Genomic DNA, 24,607 nt, shown 5'->3' on the forward strand with positions numbered 1-24,607 from the left:
GCATTGCACACACTTTGTTGTCTGGTAGCTTGGGTCTTTCAACACGAAATGGTAAAGGCATTTCAAAGTGACCACTACTGTTTTGTTTGATGTTGTCTCTGAGTTTAGAGAGAAACTGGAAATCTTCTTGAGACACTGGGTTCTCATCCAGAGTCCTTTCAGAGAAATCAGACTCCAGCGCCTTGACAATGTCTGCAGGTGTGACCTCTCTTACCTTTGTCCTGTTCACGTAATGAACTGTGTTTTGAAGATTCACAGAGGGTTCAAGCTCGGGAATGACTTTCTTTACAAAGATGCGATGACTGATTCCGATAGCATCTCCATAGTTCAAACAGGGGTTACTTTGTCCAACAATACTCCAACCCAGGTCAGTGCGTTGTGCGTATGGCTCATCTTCATTACCTGACACTATTTCTCGTGGAAGGAGAGCTTGTGAGCAGTTGTATCCGACCAACAGACCTACTTCACAGTCTTGCAGAGGAGGCAACTCTGTTTGAAGGTGCTCCAAATGAGGCCAAGCTTTAGCGGTCTCATTGGTAGGAATGTGGGTTTTGTTGGCTGGAATAAACTCTCGCGTGAATGTTGGAGGTAGAGTGATTCTCTTGCTTGAGTTAAATTCACGAACTTGCAAGTCTTGTAGCCTGTGAGACTGCACAACTGTGGTCTTGGAAGACATAGTAGACAACTCTAGTTTCACTGGTTCTTTGTCACCTTTTAGTGAATCAGCAACCTCACTGAGAATGAATGTTGTGTCACTTTGCGAGTCCAGTAAGGCATAAACAAGGATTTCTCTTGTAGGCTGTGTAGACGTTGAAAGCCAAACAGGAACAATCGCGGCTGTTTGTGTGTTACATTCTTCACGCACAACTCTGTTTGTTGTAGCTGTGGCTGTCGCTTGTGGTTCTTGAGATTGACTGTTTGTACTTAGTCTTTCGTCGCTAGTGTGCAACTTATCTGGTTGTCGTCTTAGTTCTCCTTTAACTCTATCTTCGTGTAGACAGGTAGGGTGCCTTTTGTTGCACTTCTCACAACTGCTTCTGTTTGTACACTTCTTTGAGAGATGGCCAGGTAAACAGCCGAAACATAGCTTTTCTGACTGAATGAACTTGACTCTGTCTTGTACAGCAATCTCCAGAAAACTTCTGCACTTGTGTAGCGAATGCTTAGGCCTTTTGCAGAAACTACAAGTCAGTTCTTGTGATTTTTCTTGAGAACTTGTGGCCAGTGTTTTAGCACCAACTTGTCTCTGTCTTGTAGTCTTGAACCTCTCAGATTTATCTGACTCACTTTGCTTTAGTGACTGTAATGATGTAACCGGATTACAGGCTATTTTGGCTTCTCTTGTTAGAAACGCGACAAACTGGCTGAATGTGGGAAACTGATTTGTTTGCTCTTCTATTTCCATCACTTTGCGGTTCCAGCTAGCGGTCAGCCAATCTGGTAACTTGGAGAGAATCTTTCTGTTTTCAATGCAGTCGTTGAGAATCTCCAATGACTTGATGTGAACCATAGCTGCTTCACAACTGCGCAAGAAATCTGCAAAGTCTCTGAGCTCCAAATTGTCCTTTGACGTCATCTTGGGCCAGGCTTGTAGCTTGTCTCTGTAGGCCTTTGCAATAGTAAATGGATTTCCGTATCTTTCTTCAAGAACTTGCCAAGCAGCAACATATGCAGACTCAGTTCCAAGCATGAAGTATCCATCAAGCGCACTTTTCACCTGACCAGTCACATATCTCCGAAGGTAGAATATTTTCTCATTCTCAGGAATGTTCTTTTGGTCGATGAGTGTTTGAAATGAAAGTTTCCAGTCACTGTATCTTATCGGATCCCCGCTAAACACTGCTGGTTCAGGAACAGGAATGCGGCTTGCACTTAGCGCACTTGCTAGCACTTTAACAAGGTCTGCTACACTGTCACTTGTTGACATGGTGTTGACTGCTTGTGGCACCACTTGTTCACGAGGAGGAGGAAAACTTACATGTGCGTTGTCTTTGTCTTCAGTGTGAAACTTAGTTACATCAACTTTCTGCCCCTCCTTCATGCTTGCCTGGTCGTACACCTTCATTCTTGCTTGTGCTGCCTTGAGATCTTTGATTTTTTCCAATTGCTGTAACTTTCTTTTCTTTTCATCAAGCGTTCTTTGCAAAGCTGCATATTCTTCTTCTTGTTGCGCTTTCATTTTAGCTTCATCTGCTTCTCTTAGCATTCTTAGTTTGATTTCTTCTGCCTCTCTTTCTAAACGCAGATTTCTGACCAAAACTTCTTGCTCTGCAGCCTTTCTCTTGACTTCAGTTTCAAGTCTGTCAATCTCTTGTTGTTCTCTTTCTTGTTCTTGTAACACTTGGAGAACGGCTTGACTTGCAGCTGCTTCTGCTGCAGCTTCTTGGTGCTTGACAGAAGACCTACTTGACTGTGAAGTACTCTTGGTTGTTGCAGAGTTTGACTTACTGGTTATTGTAGTTTGAAAGAGAGAGCCTGCCTCTGGCCAGTCTTGTTCCTCTTCCACCAAACTTCCTTTCAAACGAGATGAAGCTTTATTAACGATGAACTTTGAGATCTCCACACAAAGGTCCACTCTGCGACGTGTCTCTTGATCTGGTGGGGTGAGCGTGCGCAGCTCTGTATAAATCTTTCTGACATCTGCAGAGAGTCCTAAAACATCCTGAATAATATCATTAAGCACTTCTTCACTCAGCGGTTCTGATTGTGAGAGGGGTTTCTTGGATGATCTTGCATGTGTTCTCCATTTATCATAAGTGTAGCTGAATCTTTGTTGGAGTGACTTAATTCTCTCATCCTGCATTTCTTTGCCCTTCTCCGTGAGCCCTCTCACTCTTTTACTTCTTCTTGGTTGAACTTCTTCTATTTCTTCATCACTGGTTTCTGGCTCATGGGGTTCTGCACTAACCTCAACTTGAGCTTGAGACTCACTTGGCTCACTCATTGTGATGTCTTAGTAAACAAACTTAAAGTGGCACTGAATAGTGTAAAATGTCTTAAGTATTAACTTAAATGCCTCTTAGTATGAGTTTAAACCATTTGAAAGTAAGGGTTTTCCATCCATCCATCCATCGTCTACCGCTTATCCTGCACTCAGGGTCACGGGGGGGCTGGAGCCGATCCCAGCTATCATTGGGCGAAGGCAGGGTACACCCTGGACAGGACGCCAGTCTATCACAGGGCCGACATGTAGAGACAAACAACCATTCACGCTCACATTCACACCTACGGGCAATTTAGAGTGATCAATGAACCTATCCCCATCCTGCATGTCTTTGGACTGTGGGAGGAAGCCGGAGAACCCGGTGAGAACCCACGCTCACACGGGGAGAACATGCAAACTCCACACAGAAGGGCCCGGCCCGGGAGTCGAACCCGCGACCCTCTCGCTGTGAGGCGAGAGTGCTACCCACTACACCACCGTGGAGCCCCAGTAAGGGTTTTAGTTTGTAAAATAAAATGTGCTCCTTTAACTGTAGTACAGTAATAAACGTGACTTAAATAGAAGCTCAAATATTACCCAAATGTTACCAAATATGCTCTCAGAGTCCTTAACTTCAAATAAAATACAGCATTCACACAACTGTTTCACATGTACAAAATGAAATCAAATATGTAGATAGATCAACTTATGTGGGCTTTACCTCATAAACCTATAGCAGCTTTAACTTAATTGACAGGGAACTTTTGAATAGCAGGGTCAGGGCTGTTCCCTTCTTTCTTCAGTTTGATTAACCAACCTTTACTTTGCCTCTGATGCTTGAACTCTTTACATGTGAAAGATCAAGTTCTTATGGCGTTATCTTGTGGTGTTGCTTCTCAAACTGCGAGCTGCTGCGTCCTGTACTGTCCCTGGTTCAACAGTCCCTTGGTCGCAGCTCCGCTCCGTATGCGCCTCGACCACGCCCCAACATATACGCTGCTCCTCCGTCCATGCGCGACGCCGTTTTCTCTCCACTCGCGCTGATTTCAGTCCGAGTTTTCACTATAATTCCCTCAGGTACCACAGACACAAGCGGTTTCCTCAACTGATGAATTTATTAGCGTCCATCTTGCATAGAGCCATATAAATCACACCGTGAAAACTAAAGAAAAACAGACATATAAAACGACAATTAGCTTAGCATAAAACAAATACATTTGACAATTACAATTACTTTTAGAAAATAAAATACACAAAACTAACCTCGTTGGCTGGATACCGAGTGAGGGATTAGCTTGAGTTTCTTCTTATTTCTGTCTTTCTATGATTTACACACTTTTCTCTTAATCATGCTGTCTTTTTCTCTCTGCTGAGATCGCTTCTTCTCTGCTACTCAACCTGCAACTGCGCACAAGTCCGACCACCGCTACAGCGCCTCCTAGTGACACCATCCAGAACCACAACAAAAAACATGCCCCAAACAGAAGCAACTGTATAACTGAATGTGTGGCAGTTACATCCGCTACAGCGGAATGGTTGTCATTGGTTAAAAGTTCAATGACGTGTGTTCAGGTCCGCACTCGGCGGCCACCTTGTGGTGAAATTATACTTTTTATTTTGGTCGCTTTGATGTCATGGCTTGATCTAAAGTTCTGTGCATTGTCCTGTGAGTAGGCCTATTATATGTGAGGTCTGGTTAATACAAACATAGAATGATAATACAAATATACTGGAAAAAATGCCTTCCACATGTTGCCTTGCATGTGTGTGTGTCATGGGCGAGCGGTCATAATAAGCTATAAATGCAGTGCATGCCCAAGCCCTTCAATAAAAATAATTGAAAATATTAATCTGGCAGTGTGTTCAATTATACAATACCTTAGTTTTACTGTTTTGGTCTTAAATCCGTGCCTAATCTGTCCCGTTTTGCTTGCGAAAAGCTGGAAAACTGACAGCTTGTTTCGCGCATGCGCACTGTGACACCGACTAGTACAGTTACTGCTAAAGGCTGTGTTTACTGTAGATGAGCGTTTTGAATGGCAAAAAAGCTGTCAGTGAAGCAGTTTATCTGCCAACGCGCATGCGCAAAAATGACTTGTTTGAATTGTTCAGCGGGAAACTGTCAGTGGTTCATTCATTGTGTAGCCTGGTCAAAATGGCTGAAAATATTAATTATATTCAGGCTTTGCGTTCAGTGCCGTTTTCGCGGAGACCTTTTGAGGAAAAGAAAGCTATAATTTCAAGTGGTCGGCCTACTCCTGAAGTAAATATCACAAAGACTGCAAAGAATTCCGTCCGTCACTCTCAAGCTAGCGCGTATGAGAAACATAAATAGCTAGCTAGCCGACCCCCCTCCCATCAAACGATCCGGTCTGACAGCGACATATTGCCTGTTCATTCATGAAAACCATCTCGAAACACTCTCAGTCAAACAAGGTGGGGAATGAGAAATCTGCGGCGCTACTAGCCTAGTTCGTTTTAAAAAACACGCCGGCAGCAGCGCCTACTGATCTGAGACGTGTCAGTGAGTTACTGTAAATGCTGTGCGGAAAACCAGCTGTGGTCTGTGATTGAGGTGCAGACGGGTGAGTTTGGAGCTGACGAGAGGATCGCGCTGACGACCGCTTCGTTACATTTTTCTCATTGAAAAACTATACAACTGGCATTTAGATGATGTTCTCCATAAAAAAAATAAGTGAAATGCTGTAATAACAATTCGGTTTTAGTAATCAACCGCTTATAGTGATCAAATGTACTGTGGACCAACGTGATCACTACAAGCTGTTTCCACTAACCATATTATATTTTTTATTAAAAAATATAATGCCCCCCCACGGGCGCGCATGGTATTGACACTTCAGCATGACCACAGTAAATGCAGCGTGCTACCTAACGTGATTCATTGTGGGTTGAAAGCGATGCATGATGGCTAGAATTGTGTTTTTTTTTTGTTTTTTTTTGGCTAGAATTGTGTCCGACTTAGCAGCCGACTCCAAAGACGTCACAGGATCGCGACCATATCACTTGACCCAAAACATCGCGGGAACAAGTTTTTAAGAGCCGCTTCTTGCAGCGCTTGGCAGCGTGGTCTACGACGGCTGCAACCGGCTTGTCCACACCTCCGCTACAGCGGAGTGGTTCTCATTGGTTAAAAGTTCAATGACGTGTGTTCAGGTCCGCACTCGGCGGCCACCTTGTGGTGAAATGATTTGGTCGCTTTGTCTCATGGCTTGATTTAAAGTTCTGTGCATTGTGCTGTGAGTAGGCCTATTATATGTGAGGTCTGGTTAATACAAACATAGAATGATAATACAAATATACTGGAAAAAAAAGAATGCCTTCCACATGTTGCCTTGCATGTGTGTGTGTGTGTGTGTGTGTGTGTGTGTGTGTGTGTATATATATACCATGGGCGAGCGGTCATAATAAGCTATAAATGCAGTGCATGCCCAAGCCCTTCAATAAAAATAATTGAAAATATTAATCTGGCAGTGTGTTCAACTATACAATACCTTAGTTTTACTGTTTTGGTCTTAAATCCGTGCCTAATCTGTCCCGTTTTGCTTGCGAAAAGCTGGAAAACTGACAGCTTGTTTCGCGCATGCGCACTGTGACACCGACTAGTACAGTTACTGCTAAAGGCTGTGTTTACTGTAGATGAGCGTTTTGAATGGCTAAAAAGCTGTCAGTGAAGCAGCCTGACATAAAAGTTGCGCAAAAATGACTTGTTTGAATTGTTCAGCGGGAAACTGTCAGTGGTTCATTCATTGTGTAGCCTGGTCAAAATGGCTGAAAATATTAATTATATTCAGGCTTTGCGTTCAGTGCCGTTTTCGCGGAGACCTTTTGAGGAAAAGAAAGCTATAATTTCAAGTGGTCGGCCTACTCCTGAAGTAAATATCACAAAGACTGCAAAGAATTCCGTCCGTCACTCTCAAGCTAGCGCGTATGAGAAACATAAATGGCTAGCTAGCCGACCCCCCTCCCGTCAAACGATCCGGTCTGACAGCGACATATTGCCTGTTCATTCATGAAAACCATCTCGAAACACTCTCAGTCAAACAAGGTGGGGAATGAGAAATCTGCGGCGCTACTAGCCTAGTTCGTTTTAAAAACACACCGGCAGCAGCGCCTACTGATCTGAGACATGTCAGTGAGTTACTGTAAATGCTGTGCGGAAAACCAGCTGTGGTCTGTGATTGAGGTGCAGACGGGTGAGTTTGGAGCTGACGAGAGGATCGCGCTGACGACCGCTTCGTTACATTTTTCTCATTGAAAAACTATACAACTGGCATTTAGATGATGTTCTCCATAAAAAAAATAAGTGAAATACTGTAATAACAATTCGGTTTTAGTAATCAACCGCTTATAGTGATCAAATGTACTCTGGACCAACGTGATCACTACAAGCTGTTTCCACTAACCATATTATATTTTTTATTAAAAAATATAATGCCCCCCCACGGGCGCGCATGGTATTGACACTTCAGCATGACCACAGTAAATGGTCACCGCTCGCCACTGCTATGATGACTGTCACTTTCATTTCAGCGCGGATGTATACCTGGCCGAATTGCACTGTAGGGGTGTTGTGCCAGTGTAGGTATCCCCGACAGAAATTGTTTCCCCTGGCTGCGGGAGCTACTTCCTCTGTCTATTTTGAGGGGGGGATACAAATTCTGGCAGACAGGTAAACGTCTGAAATAATCTGTTTCCCCCCATAACTTTGTGTATAAGAGAAGAAACGTGCTCATAATCACAGAGGTTATAGAGTAGTATCTAAAGAACACACAAAATAAATCATTTGATCCTCAGACTTCCTCTGTCTACTATAGTACATTTCGAGTGAAGTAGCTTAAATAGACGTAATTGAAGCCAGAAAACAATAACAGTGGTCTTGATTTTGGATATTGACGTATATTTAGTTCGACAAATTCCATACCAGGACTTGAATAACAGCGTGTTATATGTCAAATCACATGAGGAAATGATTACCTTCGTTTTGCCGTTCAGTACTAGTACGACGTTACGACGTACAAAAGAATAAAATCATAACGTTGCTCCGCCTTCAGGCTTCCGCCTGAATGAATGCGCGCTCCCGCAGCCAGGGGAAACAATTTCTGTCGGGGATACCTACACTGGCACAACACCTGGTTTGCTTCAGGAAAAAAATATTTTTAAGAAGCTTCCCAATGGAAACCTCGACAAGACTAAGGTTGTTTGCACCTTTTGCAATGCGGAATTAGTAAGTCATTATTTAGGTAGCACACATATTATGAATGCCTTCGGCAGAATTCAAATGAGCCATTTTAATCTAGATTAATTCCAAGATTACAGTGAGATTAATCTTGATTAAAAAAATTAATCTATGCCCACCACTACTTTTTACTTTTAGAATTTAAAGTACATGTTGATGCTAATACGTTTATACTTTAAAATTAAATTAACCTGCCGTTGATAATTCTGCATTAATTGATTTTTTTAATATATATATACACTCAACAAAAATATAAACGCAACACTTTTGTTTTTGCTCCCATTTTTCATGAGATGGACTTAAAGATCTAAAATTCATTCCAGATACACAATATTACCATTGCTCTCAAACATTGTTCACAAATGTGTGATAGTGAGCACTTCTGCTTTGCTGAGATGATCCATCCCACCTCACAGGTGTGCCACATCAAGATGCTGATCTGACATCATGATTAGTGCACAGGTGTACCTTATACTGCCCACAATAAAAGGCCACTCTGAAATGTGCAGTTTTGTCTCACAGCAAAATGCCACAGATGCCACAAGCATTGAGGGAGCGTGCAATTGGCATGCTGACAGCAGGAATGTCAACCAGATCTGTTGCTCGGGCATTGAATGTTCATTTCTCCACCATAAGCCGTCTCCAAAGGCGTTTCAGAGAATATGGCAGTACATCCAACCGGCCTCACAACCGCAGACCACGTGTAACCACACCAGCCCAGGACCTCCACATCCAGCAGGTTCACCTCCAAGATCGTCTGGGACCAGCCACTCAGACAGCTGCTGAAACAATTGGTTTGCATAACCAAACAATTTCTGCACAAACTGTCAGAAACCGTCTCAGGGAAGCTCAACTGCATGCTCGTCGTCCTCATCGGGGTCTTGACCTGACTCCAGCTCGTCGCCGTAACAGACTTGAGTGGGCAAATGCTCACATTCGATGGCATCTGGCACGTTGGAGAGGTGTTCTCTTCACGGATGAATCTCGGTTTACATTGTTCAGGGCAGATGGCAGACAGCGTGTGTGGCGTCGTGTGGGTGAGCGCTTTGCTGATGTCAATGTTGTGGATCGAGTGGCCCATGGTGGTGGTGGGGTTATGGTATGGGCAGGCATCTGTTATGGACGAAGAACACAGGTGCATTTTATTGATGGCATTTTGAATGCAGAGATACCGTGATGAGATCCTGAGGCCCATTGTTGTGCCATACATCCATGAACATCACCTCATGTTTCAGCAAGATAATGCACGGCCCCATGTTGCAAGGATCTGTACACAATTCTTGGAAGCTGAAAATGTCCCAGTTCTTGCATGGCCAGCATACTCACCGGACATGTCACCCATTGAGGGATGTGCTTGACCGGCGTATACGACAGCGTGTACCAGTTCCCAATAATATCCAGCAACTTCGCACAGCCATTGAAGAGGAGTGGACCAACATTCCACAGGCCACAATTGACAATCTGATAAACTCTATGCAAAGAAGATGTGTTGCACTGCATGAGGCAAATGGTCACACCAGATACTGACTGGTTCTGAGTCCCCAGACCCCCAATAAAGCAAAAAAAATGCACATTTCAGGGTGGCCTTTTATTGTGGACAGTCTAAGGCACACCTGTGCACTAATCATGATGTCAGATCAGCATCTTGATGTGGCACACCTGTGAGGTGGGATGGATTATCTCAGCAAAGCAGAAGTGCTCACTATCACACATTTAGACTGATTTGTGAACAATGTTTGAGAGAAATGGTAATATTGTGTATCTGGAATGAATTTTAGATCTTTAAGTCCATCTCATGAAAAATGGGAGCAAAAACAAAAGTGTTGCGTTTATATTTTTGTTGAGTGTATATATATATATATATATATATATATATATATATATATATATATATTTTAGCATTTAATTGCTTGTTGATTGTTTTTTTTTCTTCCTTTTAACCTTCTCTGACCCAGATTCATTTCCTATCATGGCTGCTTTGGTTTTGAAGCTTCCTCTCGCTTTTTTCCTTTTACCAGAACTGAGCGATTATTAGGCTTTTGTGTTTGTGTTTATCGTTTATTTAGTCGTTGTTCGTTTTTTTAATGGACTAAAATATAATTTATCTTCTTTATTAGTCTTGGGCAAAGTGAAAAAGAAAATGGTGATGAAGGGCAGTGTTATGTCTGGTGGAAGTATTCAAATCTTTTAATTCAGTAAAAGTCCTGCATTCCAAATGGTATTTAAGGAAAAGTAGTATTGGCATCAAAATACATAATAAGTACATTGAGATTTTCCCTTTCAGATATATACTAAATTAATTAAATGTATGAATTGATTTATTAACAATGAACTTAAGTTATCAAATAGATGTAGAGAAGTAGAAAGATGCATCAAATGCAAATATAAATACCTCAAAACTGTACAGAAGTTGAGAAAAGTATTTACCTGCAGCATTGTGTATTCTAGTATATTGGTTATCATTTGTGGTTAAACATCTGTACAAATTCTGTTGAATAAATGAACTGAAAGATTAGAGATTTACATTTTTTGTCATTTTATTTCAGGGTGCAGAGCCGGAGAAACAACTGGATGGGCGTTAAAACATTTAAAAACGTCAAGAGATTAAAAGATAATCATATATATTAAAAGAAAAGGATTAGACATGAAAAAAGCAATGTGAAGTTCATATTTCCCGGGGCTGAAGAGGAAGCTTAAAAACAAGGGAAAACATCATTATCGTCATCTCAAAAAGACAAACAAGAGTACTTTGATTCTGTTGCTCATTCAGCTCCAGTTATTCTGATTGTGACACTTGAGAACGCATCATAATGAGGTCAGCTCATACAAAAGCAGAAGGAAAATGCTCGTGTTTCAGCAGGGCAGCCAGAGCGATCAGGAGAGCTCTGTCCTGCAGAGAGACTTTAGCCTCTTCTCCATCTCATCTCCACGAGATGGTGTTGTGTGGAGGCATCTGGTTTGAGGGTGAAGACTCCTCCTCGGTGGGTGTGCTGTCTCCTCCTTTATCAGGCCCTTACATACATCTTCCAAACAGAAAAGACACAGATGATGGTGACCCAAGCTTCAAATTTGGAACTGACATTACACAAACCCGCTCTCAGTGCATTATTCCAGCTCGTTCTCACAGCATGCCTTCACTGAGTCGAACAACCTCTGAAGAGAGCAAGACCTTTAGATCAACTGAAAGCTTACCTGACATGCTGTTAAAAACCACATATGAGGAGTTTACACCTGATATGGCTGTTGATGAAAACGATGAAACCTACCTGTTCCAGTGCTCCTGCCCAGGCCTGTACCTGTGCAGTGTGACAGGCTTGGTGTTTCACATGGAAGGAGGAGGGGACGTGGTCTACAGGACTGTCCCTTGGGACAGGAGACTACTGGACCAGCATCACAAGAAGCCTGCAGGACCCCTGTTTGACATCAAATGTGCGCAGCAGTCTGTGTGCTGGCTTCATCTCCCACACTGTGAGATCAGCTCCACCGGCGGATGTGATTTCCTGTCAGTCGCTCATGTGACCGATGACGGCGTTGAGTTTATCAGTCCTCACAAGGTAACAGAATCTCACGTTGTCATAAACATCAATGGGTTTTCTGGTTTCGGTAATGTCAAGGATGAAGACTCGCCACCTGACCCGGTCCGAGCGCTGGTTCTGCTGTTCTACAGGCCTCCAGATGGTCCCGATCCTGAATCCCTCCTCAATGTGTTGTTGCTACCGAAGAACGCGGTGCTCCCGGACGTGCTGCGATTCAGGAAGAAGTTAAATGGAGATGAGTGCTACATAGAGATGTCCCCAAACTGTAAACTACACCCCAAGCAGGAATACACTCTGTCCACTTGTCCCGAAGACGACTCGTTTTTAGTTCAACCCACAGAAGCAGAGTTTGACTGTGACGACTATGACAACTTCTTCCCGTCATTCCAGGTGAATTGGGAAACAACGCTGAAACATATTAAGCTGATTTTGAGAGACACCAACAGCTCCCACAGTGTCTGGGAAAGAAGAGTTTGTCTTTCATCTACAGGTGTCAAGAGGTGCCGTGTGGCGAGCGCTCTGAATCTCCCGCCTAACGAGAGGCTGTTTGGCATACGGAGCAGCTTCGTCAATGGGATATCAGGACCTGTTCTCAAAAGTCTGCTGGACAAACTGTTTGAGAAAGGGGTGATGTCGGATTCTGAGAGGGAGTCGGCGGACGAGATGCAAAGCAAAAGAGACAAAGCACGTTTTGTTATCGACACAGTGAGGAAGAAAGGCGAAGCTGCTAGTTCAGAGATGATTGAGTTCCTCTGTGAGGCCGACCCCTTCCTCTGTGAACATCTTGAGTTGATGTGAAGCTAAACAAACAGGCGATGCTTGCAGTTCATACAGGGTTTTTTTTAAATAAGAAAGTCGAACAGGAAAAGCAAAAGGAGGTAGATAGAAAGAAAAATTAGAACAGGCGAGGCAGGAGGAGGAAGATAGATAGCCAGTATGCATTCTCAACACTGCATGTTTTCGCACAACAGTGGAAAAACAGAGGCATGGTAACATCTACAGGCAAATCTATTCAACACAAAGATTTGATACTAAATTTATTGGATGCTATTCTCCTACCAAAAGCAGTTGCAGTCTGTAAATGCCCAGCGCACACTACCGGGACTGATCCAGTTTCACGAGGAAATCGCAAAGCAGCCGAAGAAGCTAAACGCGCAGCAACAGAGGGACAGGGTTCAGATTAGATTTTTGTAGCTGATAGCCCATCCATCCTAAAAAAACTCGATAGAATTGCGGCTATTTTGAGCCATGGAATTACCCATGTCTCAACAGGATGGATGGTGGCAATGATAGGTTAATGTTTTACAACATATGGATTCCAAAATGTTTGTGCATCCTGTTTGATTTGCTCCAAGCACAACTCACAAGGAAGAATGAGACCTAAAAGAGGAGCGTTCCCGAAAGCTGAATATCCTTTCCAAACAATATGCATGGACTTCATCGAACTAAACAAATCAGAGGGGAAGAAATACTGTCTGGTAATAGGAGATATGTTTTCAAAATGGGTTGAAATCACACCAACAGCAACAAACGACGCTATAGTGGTAGCAAAAATCCTTGCTACTATTATTGCACTACGATTCAGATTCCCGGAAACAATTTATTGCGATAACGGTCCACATTTCAGAAACCAAGTCGTGGCTAAATTATCAGAAATGTGTAACATCCAACTAAAAGTTTCATTGCAGTTATCATTGGTATCACTGGTCATCTCCTCGCTGGGAAGGTCCATATCAGGTTCTGCTATCTACACCGACAGCAGTCCACATCGCTGAGAGAGGAACCTGGGTTCATCTGACACACTGTAAGAGAGCATACAGCACTCCAGGGGAGACAGATAAGTAAAAACACCACACCATGGCAGATAGACCGTGGCATCTGTTTCGAAGGACGGGATGCGGTATGAGAGGAGCATTGTGTCTAATCAGTCTGGTAGCAGTAATAGTGGTAATTGCGATACTCTGGGTACACGAACTTCAGTCTCAACAATCGAATGGCAACAACAATCGCACCGCAGCTGAATCACTGATTGTAAATTCGACACTAGCCAATACAACGCTAGCTAATTCAACACCAGCCAAATTAAGAGCTAAAAGAGAAATCGGACCGCAAATTGTATAACTTTGTGTCTCTACCCGCTGACAGGAACTGCACCACTGTACACCACTTGTTTCCCCCCTGTGCATACTCACACGCGGCCACCCTGGTTTGAGCCATATGACGGCAACTACACCTGTCTGTCTAGAGAAGAAGGTACGGTTAGTGTAGGAACTTTGGCTCCCTGTAATCTAACCCTGAAGTTATCAGCAGGAGACTGGGGTGTGCAGGATGCGTGGGTGAGAAGACAACTTGTGACCAGGGCGGACATCTGGTGGTTCTGTGGTGGTAAGACACTTAGACCAACATTAACAATTGATTGGATTAACTATATGTATTATAACCAACAAAGGTTCATCAATTACACCAGAGCTGGCATCAGGGGTTATCTATACAATTAGATAGGACTAGTCTCTTGGCATGGCAGAACCGGCTGGCGCTGGACATGCTGCTGGCCGAGAAGGGAGGCGTGTGTAAGATGTTTGGGGATATGTGTTGCACTTTCATTCCCGATAACACCCCCCCTGACGGCAGTGGGACTAGGGCGCTGGCAGGTTTGACATCGCTATCTGAGGAGTTCGCAGAAAACTCAGGTATTGACGATCACCCTTACTTTTCATGGATGGAGAACATGTTCGGGAGGTGGTCAGGGCTCATACAATCAGTTTTGATAACCATAAATATAATGACCATAATTATGACTACGTTGTGTTGTTGTTGTGTTCCATTCCCGAGAGACTTAGTTCAGAGGCTGATTGACGTTGCCATGAACAAGATGTTACTGTACACCAGAGTGCCGGATGATGAGGATAAAGGTGATGCAACATCATATCTATCAGATTACAGTGACGATGAAATAACCCCTGTGAAGTGTGCTTCCCGATTCCTAGGTGAGCAGAAAGTTCCAGGTGATCTGGAAGCTGAGGACATGTGCGAGGACTTGGAGGATTTCTATGATTAGTAGTTTAAACAAAAATAAAAACATCAATTCCACAGCACAATGATGTATTTACAGAAAATCCCTAAAAGAAGATGTAAAAACTGATAAGCATTACGAGTGTAGCCTAAGAGAAGGATGTTATCTCCACTATATGTTAATCACATGATGGAAGGAAGTGTTTAATGTTTTATTGTTTTCCACGAGTCCAGGGTGAGATTTCCTAGGCAGGGTCAGGTTCAACTAACGGGATCGATGGGTTGACCAGCCTGCGTTGGACATTTTGTTTGATTTCTATTCCTCCTTCCATATTAAACTTTAAAGGTATTAGAGGTTAGTTTTACTAGATGTGCTATGTATAACTCTGTTTTGAATCACTGTATTTTCCCAATTGGACTGGAGTACCACAGGGCGGTCGCCTGTAGGCAGAGGGGCCGTGAGAGAATTTCCCTGCCTGAATGTAAAGATGGTACTGAAGATGCTAAGAAGCTGCCTGACAGGGTTTTCGCTCTCACACTCCACAAAATTAACTAATGATTATGCTTGAGATAAGCATAAACAGGAGGGAATGTTATATTTTGTATAACCTCATGTCTTAAAATTTTCTTTGTTCAGGTTACAGCTTTATGTGTTGAACTGTTTATTACTTTAGTATCCCCATGGCTGACCTAAATGTTATCAGAGGCCTGGTAGTCATGATGTCTAGTTCTACATGAAGGTTAACTGTCAGTGACCAGTGCTCGAATTGGGCCGGTACTCATCAGTACGCAGTACCGGGACTTCAGATTTTTACCCATCTGCGTACCGTTACTTCTTACAGCGTACCGCCACCTCATGACGCATCTAGGTACGCATATTGTAGTTATTTTATGATGTTGTGGATACCTATAATAAGCTATGCAGTTGATGACTCTGTCTTCATTTTAGATCGACAAGATTCAGTTTAAAAGATTTTCGAGAGCTTGCGGGAAGCTGCGGCGCACTGTCTGTCCACACTTGCCGTCAGTCGAATGCATTTCAGGGCATACCGTAAATCCTCTAATATAGCCTCAGCCAAAATCTTCGCAACGCGAACCTGACAATGAATGGGAAGCGTGGAAATAACGCTGCCTGTCGACACTTGCCCCGGCCTCCATTAGAGACCGGCCTGTTAAAATATGTTTATGTCCTCAGTTGTATGTGATGTGATGCTGTAGGCTATTGTTCGTGTTCTGTACTGTGTATATTTTTATGCCACAAGGAGGCGCTAATGTGCAGGCTATAGAGGCAGGGCGCAAAGGCGTCATTAGTTTTTTTTGTTCCAGTTGATCTGCCGTAGTTTGAGACGAAGCTGTATGACCGTGAGACTGATGTGTCTACAGTTCGCAAATAAATATGCCAAGAAAGGCTGAAGAAAACCCGCTGACTCTTTTCATCCGAATGCAACGTTAAGCTGCAACAGTTAATATACCATAACTCAACAGGTTATGGGCCCAGGAGTCGTTCGGATGATAAGTTTGCTATCACCGATTAGAAAGTCGCAACGGACCGCGTGCTGACGGGATTGCTAACTAGAAAAAGAGCAAGCTAACATGGCGGAACAACGAAGGAGATTGCCTCGACTGACGTTCGACGGAGATGAGACTAAGTATGAGCTTTGGGAGACCAAAATGTTGGGACATTTTCATTTGTCAGAGCTAAAGAATACAGTGTTAAGAGAACCGCGGACAGAAGCAGAGATAGCAGCAGATCCAAAGAAAAATGCTGACGCTTATGCGGAGTTGATTTTGCTGTTAGATGACAAAAGCCTCTCTTTAGTTATGAGGGATGCGCCCAACAATGGAAGACAAGCTCTGAAAATATTCAGAGAGTATTATGCAGGGGGGGGAAAGCCCCGTATAATCAACTTGTACACCACGTTGACATCGCTTCAGAAGGCAAACGATGAAAGTGTAATGGACTACATCATCAGAGCTGAAACCGCCATCACAGCACTGCGGAACGCGGGTGAAACATTAGGAGACGGCCTGCTAGTGGCTATGGCCTTAAAAGGATTGCCTGAGAGTTTTTAGCCATTCGCAATACATGTGGCACATACAAACGATAACATCACGTTTGCAGAATTCAAGACTAAACTACGTAGTTTTGAAGAGACAGAGAAGATAAAAGCAGCCGACTCCAGCGACAGTGTGATGAAAACTCAAGGGAAAACCGGATGGCGGCCCGCCAAGACGAGCGTGCGTGGCTGGAACAAAGACGACACAGAAATGGTGTGCTTCAAGTGTGGCACCAAAGGCCACAGAGCGAAAGCGTGTCGTCAGAAGACATGGTGTAGTTTTTGCAGAAGTGACACACACAAAGACGCCACGTGTAGGCGTAAGGACAAGGACAGTAAAGACAAAAAGGATGGTGTGAGTAAAGCCTCAGAAGATGCTGAGGATGACTACATGTTCAAGGTGAGAGACGGAGGGACCCAGCGGCAGCTGGCACGCAGCATTCAGGAGAGGGGCCTGATGGTGGACACGGGGGCTACCTCTCATATCGTCACCGACATCACCATGTTTAAGAGTTTCGACTGTGCGTTCAGGCCAGAAACGCACACTGTCGAGCTGACAGACGGGACCCGGTGCAGCGGGGTCGCTCAGCGGAGGGGAAACGCTGAGGTTTCCCTCATCGACAGCAGAGGACAACGACGCAAGGCGACGCTGAGAGACGCTTTGCTCGTACCGTCGTACCCCCAAAGCATCTTCTTGGTGAAGGCGGCGACTACGAGTGGGGCTACGGTTGTCTTTAAAGAAGATAAAGACGCCTTGATAACCAGAGACGGTACCAGATTTAACATTCATGTTTATGACAGGATGTATTATTTGCATACTGAAGCTGAGCCTAATGATAAGTGTAATGCATGTCACGACATACAAGCATGGCATGAGATATTAGGCCACTGTAACTATGAGGATGTTCTTAAGTTGCAAAATGTTGTTGAAGGTATGCAGATCAAGGGTAAAATGGGTAGACCTGAACAAGAGTGTGAGGTGTGTATTCAGGGGAAGTTTGCCCAAACCAAAAATAGGGACCCTGATACCAGAGCACAGGCTCCCTTACAGATGGTACACACAGACCTTGCAGGTCCTGTAGCCACAGAGTCGATAGATGGGTACAAATATGTGCAGTCATTTACTGACGATTACTCAAGTGCAGTGTTTGTTTATTTTCTGAAGAAGAAAAGTGACACAGTACAGGCTACGGAAAAGTTCCTAGCAGATATATCCCCTTACGGGAAAGTGAGGTGCATGAGATCCGACAACGGAACAGAGTTCACATGCGGTGATTTCCAAGCACTGCTCAGGAAAAACAATGTAAGACATGAAACGTCAGCTCCGTATTCCCCACACCAAAACGGAACTGCAGAGAGGGGTTGGCGTACTCTTTTTGAGATGGGTAGGTGCATGATAGTTGAAATTGCACTGCCAAAGCAGTTGTGGCAATATGCAGTTCAAACGGCAGCAATGGTACGCAACAGGTGTTATAACAGGCGTACAGGGCAGACTCCTTATGAGCTGCTGACCAACAAGAAGCCCAATGTGTCTAAAATGCAAAAGTTTGGGTCTGCATGCTACACCTACAAACAGGACAAGGGAAAACTTGATTCCAGATGTGATCAGGGGCGTTTTGTAGGTTACGACAAGAACAGCCCGGCGTATTTGGTGTATCATCCAGATACGAATAAAGTACAAAAACACAGGCTAGTGAAGTTTGTGAGCAAGGCAGCTGTGGAGAAACAGACACAGACAGGTGAGCCAGATCCAAGCGATGGCGATGATAGTGTGAGACCCAGGACTAGTGAGATCACGCAAGGGGTTAGTAGGGGTACAGAAAATGCTCCAGAGCCAAGTGTACGAAGTAGAAGTGCACATAGTGATAGTCCAGGTACAGTACCTAGGTCTAGTGACCATAATCACACACAGCAGAGTGATGAACCCGAGAGTAGAAGGTATCCAGCTAGAGAAAGGAGAACACTGAGTTACTTAGGTGACTTCATAACTGATGACTGTGATAGTGATGGGGTTCATATCACAGTAGACTACTGCTGCAGAGCGGTGTGTGGCATCCCACAGACATTTGGGGAAGCAATGGGGTCAGCTAACTCAAAAGAATGGGCAAAAGCCATGGATGAGGAAATTCTGTCTTTAAACGAGAACAAAACCTTTACCCCGACAGCGTTGCCAATAGGCAAGAAAACAGTGGGGGGTAGGTTGGTTTACGCTGTTAAGACTGATGTAGAAGGAAAGGATAAATACAAAGCACGGTTTGTGGCCAAGGGTTACGGCCAGAAAATGGGAGTAGACTATGGGGAGACGTTTTCACCCACTGCAGACCTGACGAGTGTAAGGGTAGTGCTACAGAAAGCGGTACAGGAGAATTTACTCCTGCACCAAATGGACGTGAAAACGGCGTACTTGCACGCTCTCATAGACTATGAGATCTACATCAATCCACCAGAGGGTTATCAAGAGAAAGAGGGTATAGTGTACAAACTAGAGAAATCACTATATGGTCTTAAACAATCCGGGCGAAATTGGAATAGGGTTTTGCATGATTGTCTAACTGAGAATGGGTTCACGCAAAACCCAGCCGACCACTGTGTTAATGCCCAAGAATCAAAAGAAGGGAAGGTGATCATAATCATATGGGTCGATGACTTGATTATTGCGGCAAGCAATGAAGAGAAACTGAAAAAGGTGAAAGAGATGCTTGCAGAACAGTTTAAAATGAAAGATTTAGGCAAACTCAAGCATTTTCTGGGAATCGATTTCAGTCAGTCAGATGGATGTATAAAGATGTCACAGGAAAGGTATACTAATAAGATACTACAGTGTTTTAATATGCAAGACTGTAGGATCAGAGAGACACCCTGTGAGCAAAAGCTAGAGTATACTGAGGATGCAGTAAAGATGGAAGACGTCAGGCTGTACAGGGAGGCCGTAGGAAGTCGTATATACCTAACTACTTGTACCAGACCAGATTTAAGTTTTGTAGTGAGCAGGTTATCACAGTACTTTGCTGAGCCTACAGAGGAGCAGTGGGTCACTGTGAAGCACGTACTAAGATACCTCAAAGGCACTGCAGAGAAAGGGTTAAGTTTTAGGAGAGACGACAGTGAGAAGCTAGGTATACAGGCCTACAGTGATGCCGACTGGGCGGCTGATACCAGTGACAGACGCAGTACCACAGGCTACTGTGTGAGCCTTAGTCAGAACAGCTCCCTAGTCTCCTGGAAGACTAGAAAGCAACCTACCGTTGCGCTATCCACATGCGAGGCAGAATACATGGCGCTGGCATCCACCATACAGGAGTGTCTATACCTAGAGCAGTTATTGGGAGGCATAGATAACTACAGGTAGCCTACACACAAACTGTAGTACATGAGGACAATCAGGGAACAATCGCTCTTGCCAAAAACCCTGTAAATAGAAGGAGGTGTAAACATATCGACATAAATACCACTTCATCAGGTCTACTGTGAATGAGGGAAGAGTGATTTTGATGTATTGTTCTACTGACAACATGGTTGCTGATGTAATGACCAAACCTGTAATATAAGTTGAAACTGGAGAGGTTTGCAGGTGCTCTTTTTGGGGAGTGATGTGTGTATGACAGGGGTCCACATTCATTCTGTCTTTGTTTTCTTTTTGCTTAAGAGTGTAGCAACCTGAGTACAAGTGGGGGTGTTAAAATATGTTTATGTCCTCAGTTGTATGTGATGTGATGCTGTATTGTTCTTATGTGTTCTGTACTGTGTATATGTTTATGCCACAAGGAGGCGCTAATGTGCAGGCTATAGAGGCAGGGCGCAAAGGCGTCATTCGTTTTTTTTGTTCCAGTTGATCTGCCGTAGTTTGAGACGAAGCTGTATGACCGTGAGACTGATGTGTCTACAGTTCGCAAATAAATATGCCAAGAAAGGCTGAAGAAAACCCGCTGACTCTTTTAATCCGAATGCAACGTTAAGCTGCAACAGTTAATATACCATAACTCAACACGGCCATTATTTACCTCCGCCGTTATTTATGTACAGGGAGCAGAAATGGAAAAATAAAACCGGTCACCCTCTCTGGATGGAGAGGACTAGACAGAGGAATTCAAGAGTGAGTATCTAAGTTGTGATATCTTTATTCCAAGACACTCTCTCTCTCGCTCTCGCTCTCTCTCTCCTCTCTCTCTCTCTCTCTCTCTCTCTCTCTCTCTCTCTCTCTCTCTCTCTCTCTCTCTCTCTCTGTCTGTCTCTCTCTCTGTTTCGAAACGGCTATTCCAAGACGGGCAGATCCTTTGAAATACTGGCAAGAGTGACGTGCTGTCTTCCCTAATTTGTACCAACTGACTAAGAAATGTTTAAGTGTCCCTGCAACAAGTGTACCCCGTGAAAGGATTTTTTCAAAAGCAGGGGAAGTGTCATCCAAAAAAAGAAACGGACTCAGCTCAAAAAGAGCTGAACAAATATTATTTTTGAAAAAAAATCTTTGATTATTGTATTGCATATAACAATGTGTCATTTATTTATTTTTAATGTTTCTTTAATTCAACCTGTATTCTACTTAACTTAAGGAAACCTAAGACCGGCTCATTTCATAGTGGCACATATTTTCTTTGGCCAGAGCATGTAGTTCACATAAGTGGCCACTAGATGCCACTGTAGAGTCATGTTTCATATTCGTTTCCAGGCTTCAACACATACTGAAACATCGCTTCAAACTGTTTCGAAGCTTCCCTTTGCCCATCACTAGGGAAAACAGAACGTTGATGAGCCGAACGAGCCGCGAGGATTCCCCCTTAAATAAGCGCTGCTGTCCTCCTGTTTAGGCCTATTATTAGAGCCGCTAGTTACTAACGTTAGCCGTCTTACGAGTGCTATTAGCATAACGTACCCGATTGGCAGTTTTATTTTGTTGTATAAGTTACATACAGGTTGATTTCCTTAACGTTACTCAAATGTCTTGTTATAAGGAAAAATAATTAATGGACGGTATAATCAGCAAATAGATCCATAATGAAAAATTAATGAACTGGTAAAAAATGAGCTCCACCTCAACGAGTACAGTCACAGGTTCTACTTGTAATACTTTAAGTAGGCCTACGTTTTTCACCGCGGCTTTGTTTGAAGGATCACTCAATATTTGTTAACTCATTAAATATCCTTATATTTTGGGCTGTTGGTCAGATAAAATGACCACCTTTTATAGACAGAATTAGTCGATTACATTGAAGAAGATCCATCACATTCATTTAAAATGAAAATAAGTATAACTTGCAGTGACCCAAATATAGTAAAAGTCTACTATCATGTATGACAAGGAGACATGAAATCCTCACATTTGTAGGATGTGACTGAAAAATAACTGAAATGAGGAATCAATTATTTAAAAAAAAATGACTGTTGTATTTTCTGTCTGACTACTAATCACTTCATATGATTAGGGACTCCTGTGCAATTGAGCAAAGAGAAAATAATAAAAAAAACCACTGGATTTCAATTTGTGTTTCATCTTTTAGAGCTTGTCGACAAATGTATCGGATCCCGAATTCACATCGTCATGAAAACCGATAAAGAAATCGTCGGGACTCTGCTGGGTTTCGACGACTTTGTCAGTATCCTTTCCAGATCAATTACAATGTGACTGAAAAAACCCACGTATTTTCTCGTATTTGACAAACTGTATTATTTGACTGTTTTCTCTGAACATTGTTCCAGTTTTTGTCCTTAACTCATTGTGTTAGATATGGTCCTGGAAGATGTGACAGAATTGTAAGTGCACCTCTTGTTTTTGCATTGAGTCCAGTCACTTTTCAACCAAACTGCTGAATAAACTCTATATATGTTTCAGTGAAATCACACCAGAGGGGCGGAGGATAACCAAACTGGACCAGATCCTCCTCAATGGCAATAACATCACCATGGTATGTAAATATGCTGCATGTTTGGCATCATTACATCCACCTTATTGACTCACAAGTGTGCCCTACACCTTCAAAGCATCTGTTACTGTTTTCACTGTCACAGTAGGATTTATATCCATATATTTTCTCTTTTTTTGCAGCTCATACCTGGAGGAGAAGGTCCTGAAGTATGAGATGAGAATCGTCTTTGAAGACTGAGAGTTTTGTGTTGTGGATTTATGCCTTCCCTATGTTGCGTTCCTTAGTTGACTATATCATTATTGTTATTTTTGGATCATTCCTTCTTGATCTTGAGTGAGGAAAATATTTTTGTAAGATTCCTAATTGAAGATTTGTTATACAAAAAAAAAGGTTAAATCAGAAGTCCATCATGAATCACACATGACTAAAAAATGTTTTTTCATTTTACAAATAAATGACAATTGCAGTTTGAAAACACAAGATTTTCTTTATTTGTTTTTTTATCGCATAGTTGTACAACTTGTACTTAAATAAAAACATTTGTACAAAACGAAAGAGTTATTGTGTGTAGAAAGAAAGAACGAAAGTGTTTGGAAATTGCTCTGATCTCAAAGTGGATGGCCACGTCCTTCCCGTTGACCAGAAAAGCAATAGTCCATCTGGAGGTAGAGAGCTACATTAAATCATTCATTTCATCAAAGTGTGTGTGTGCGTGCCTGTCAGATCCATGCCCATTGTTCCCACTGGAGATGTAAATATGTTTCTAAAAAAACAGCCATGTGAAAAAAAGTAGTAATTTTTCAGTTTATACGTTCTGTATTGGGTTTTATCTTTTCATGGGATTTATTGACAAAAAAATGGAGAAAATCACCAGAATAAGTCTTAAGATAAGCAGAAGGCAAGCTGTTCCAACAACATCTTCCCTCTGAAAATACCAAGATAATTCAACAGAAACAGTTTTATAAGTCACAGGAAATGTAGCCCTTAGCCAGTATTAATATCAAGCAAAATACTAAAGAGCGTGCATCAAAGTACTGTTGATTGTTTATCTACCAAAACAATCAGAATCACCTTTGGTCAAGTACTGTACTACCCAAATTTGACTTTTTGAGATTTTCATCACCATACAGAAATAACACATATAGGAATGAGGACAATAAAGTTTAACAATAAAGATAAAAAACAGGTTTAAAGTATATACTGTATATCATGATCATTTCCAGGTTGTATTTCTTGTTGTGTTGCAACTAGAGATTTTTTACATACTTTAATGCTCGGAAAGTCTTTTCTGATACTGTCTGTCCAAATACCGATTCACCATCGGTCTGAAACAGTCTGCTTTCCAGCGTCGGGCAGCGTCCCTCTTCTTGCTGCTTCCTCCCCAGCAAACCACAGCGTAGAAGAGGACGCTGGCCACCACAGACTGGTAGAACATCCGCAGCAGTTTTTTACAGATGTTAAAGGACCCCAGCCTTCTCAGGAAGTACAGACGGCTCTGTCCTTTCCTGTGGACAGATTCCATGTTTGCTGTCCAGTCCAATCTGTCGTCCAGCTGCAGCCCCAGATATTTGTATGTCGTTGAAGACGTTTTGAATATTTACATTTAAAACTGTAAAATGGTCTTTATATTATATATTTGTAACATCACATCTGTACTAACGGCTCATTTAAAGGAACAGTTTCTGAATACGGACTGTGTAAATTTCTTCACTTGACTGTCTCAATATGTTCACAGTATGCTTTATAATATAATTTAAGACATAAATATCTCACTTTTTACAATATTTGACCTTTAAAACATCTTTTATAGTGAAAACGTTTTAAAGGTAAAACATTTACCTTAAAGGTCATATCAACTGCTGATGAAATGTCCACAATCATTGTTTTTTATTTAATAACTAAAAAAACAAATGTCCATGAAGATATAAAGAACATAACATAGAAATAAACACTGCTTTTAA

General features: G+C 42.7%; 2 protein-coding genes across 2 annotated transcripts in view; both read left to right on the forward strand.

Annotated features, from left to right (window-relative positions):
* The window catches only part of LOC311029290 (caspase recruitment domain-containing protein 8-like), a 41,698-nt gene extending 20,769 nt beyond the window's left edge, over positions 1 to 20,929 (forward strand). The window contains exon 2 of the mRNA XM_084034366.1: positions 10,727 to 20,929. Coding sequence (XP_083890492.1) covers positions 10,991 to 12,514 — 1,524 coding nt within the window. The 5' untranslated portion in view covers positions 10,727 to 10,990 and the 3' untranslated portion in view covers positions 12,515 to 20,929. The remainder of the gene's footprint in view (positions 1 to 10,726) is intronic.
* A 1,307-nt stretch (positions 20,930 to 22,236) lies between these two features.
* Positions 22,237 to 23,168, forward strand: LOC311028651 (U6 snRNA-associated Sm-like protein LSm5). Its single transcript, XM_084033342.1, has 4 exons — positions 22,237 to 22,376; positions 22,506 to 22,533; positions 22,613 to 22,685; positions 22,826 to 23,168. Exons 1-4 carry the CDS (start codon positions 22,322 to 22,324, stop codon positions 22,856 to 22,858), a joined length of 189 nt encoding a protein of 62 aa, XP_083889468.1. The 5' UTR covers positions 22,237 to 22,321; the 3' UTR covers positions 22,859 to 23,168.
* The last annotated feature ends 1,439 nt before the right edge of the window (positions 23,169 to 24,607 follow it).

Source organism: Eutrigla gurnardus, assembly GCF_963514095.1.
Source record: "Eutrigla gurnardus genome assembly, chromosome: 18".
Classification (NCBI taxonomy): domain Eukaryota; kingdom Metazoa; phylum Chordata; class Actinopteri; order Perciformes; family Triglidae; genus Eutrigla; species Eutrigla gurnardus.

Excerpts from the sequence above, each read along its gene's own strand:
- LOC311028651 (XM_084033342.1), top strand. The coding sequence starts at position 22,322 with ATGAAAACCGATAAAGAAATCGTCGGGACTCTGCTGGGTTTCGACGAC. Across the intron at positions 22,377-22,505 it reads GGGTTTCGACGACTTTGTCA|ATATGGTCCTGGAAGATGTG; the intron begins GTATCCTTTCCA and ends TCATTGTGTTAG. Across the intron at positions 22,686-22,825 it reads ATGGCAATAACATCACCATG|CTCATACCTGGAGGAGAAGG; the intron begins GTATGTAAATAT and ends CTTTTTTTGCAG.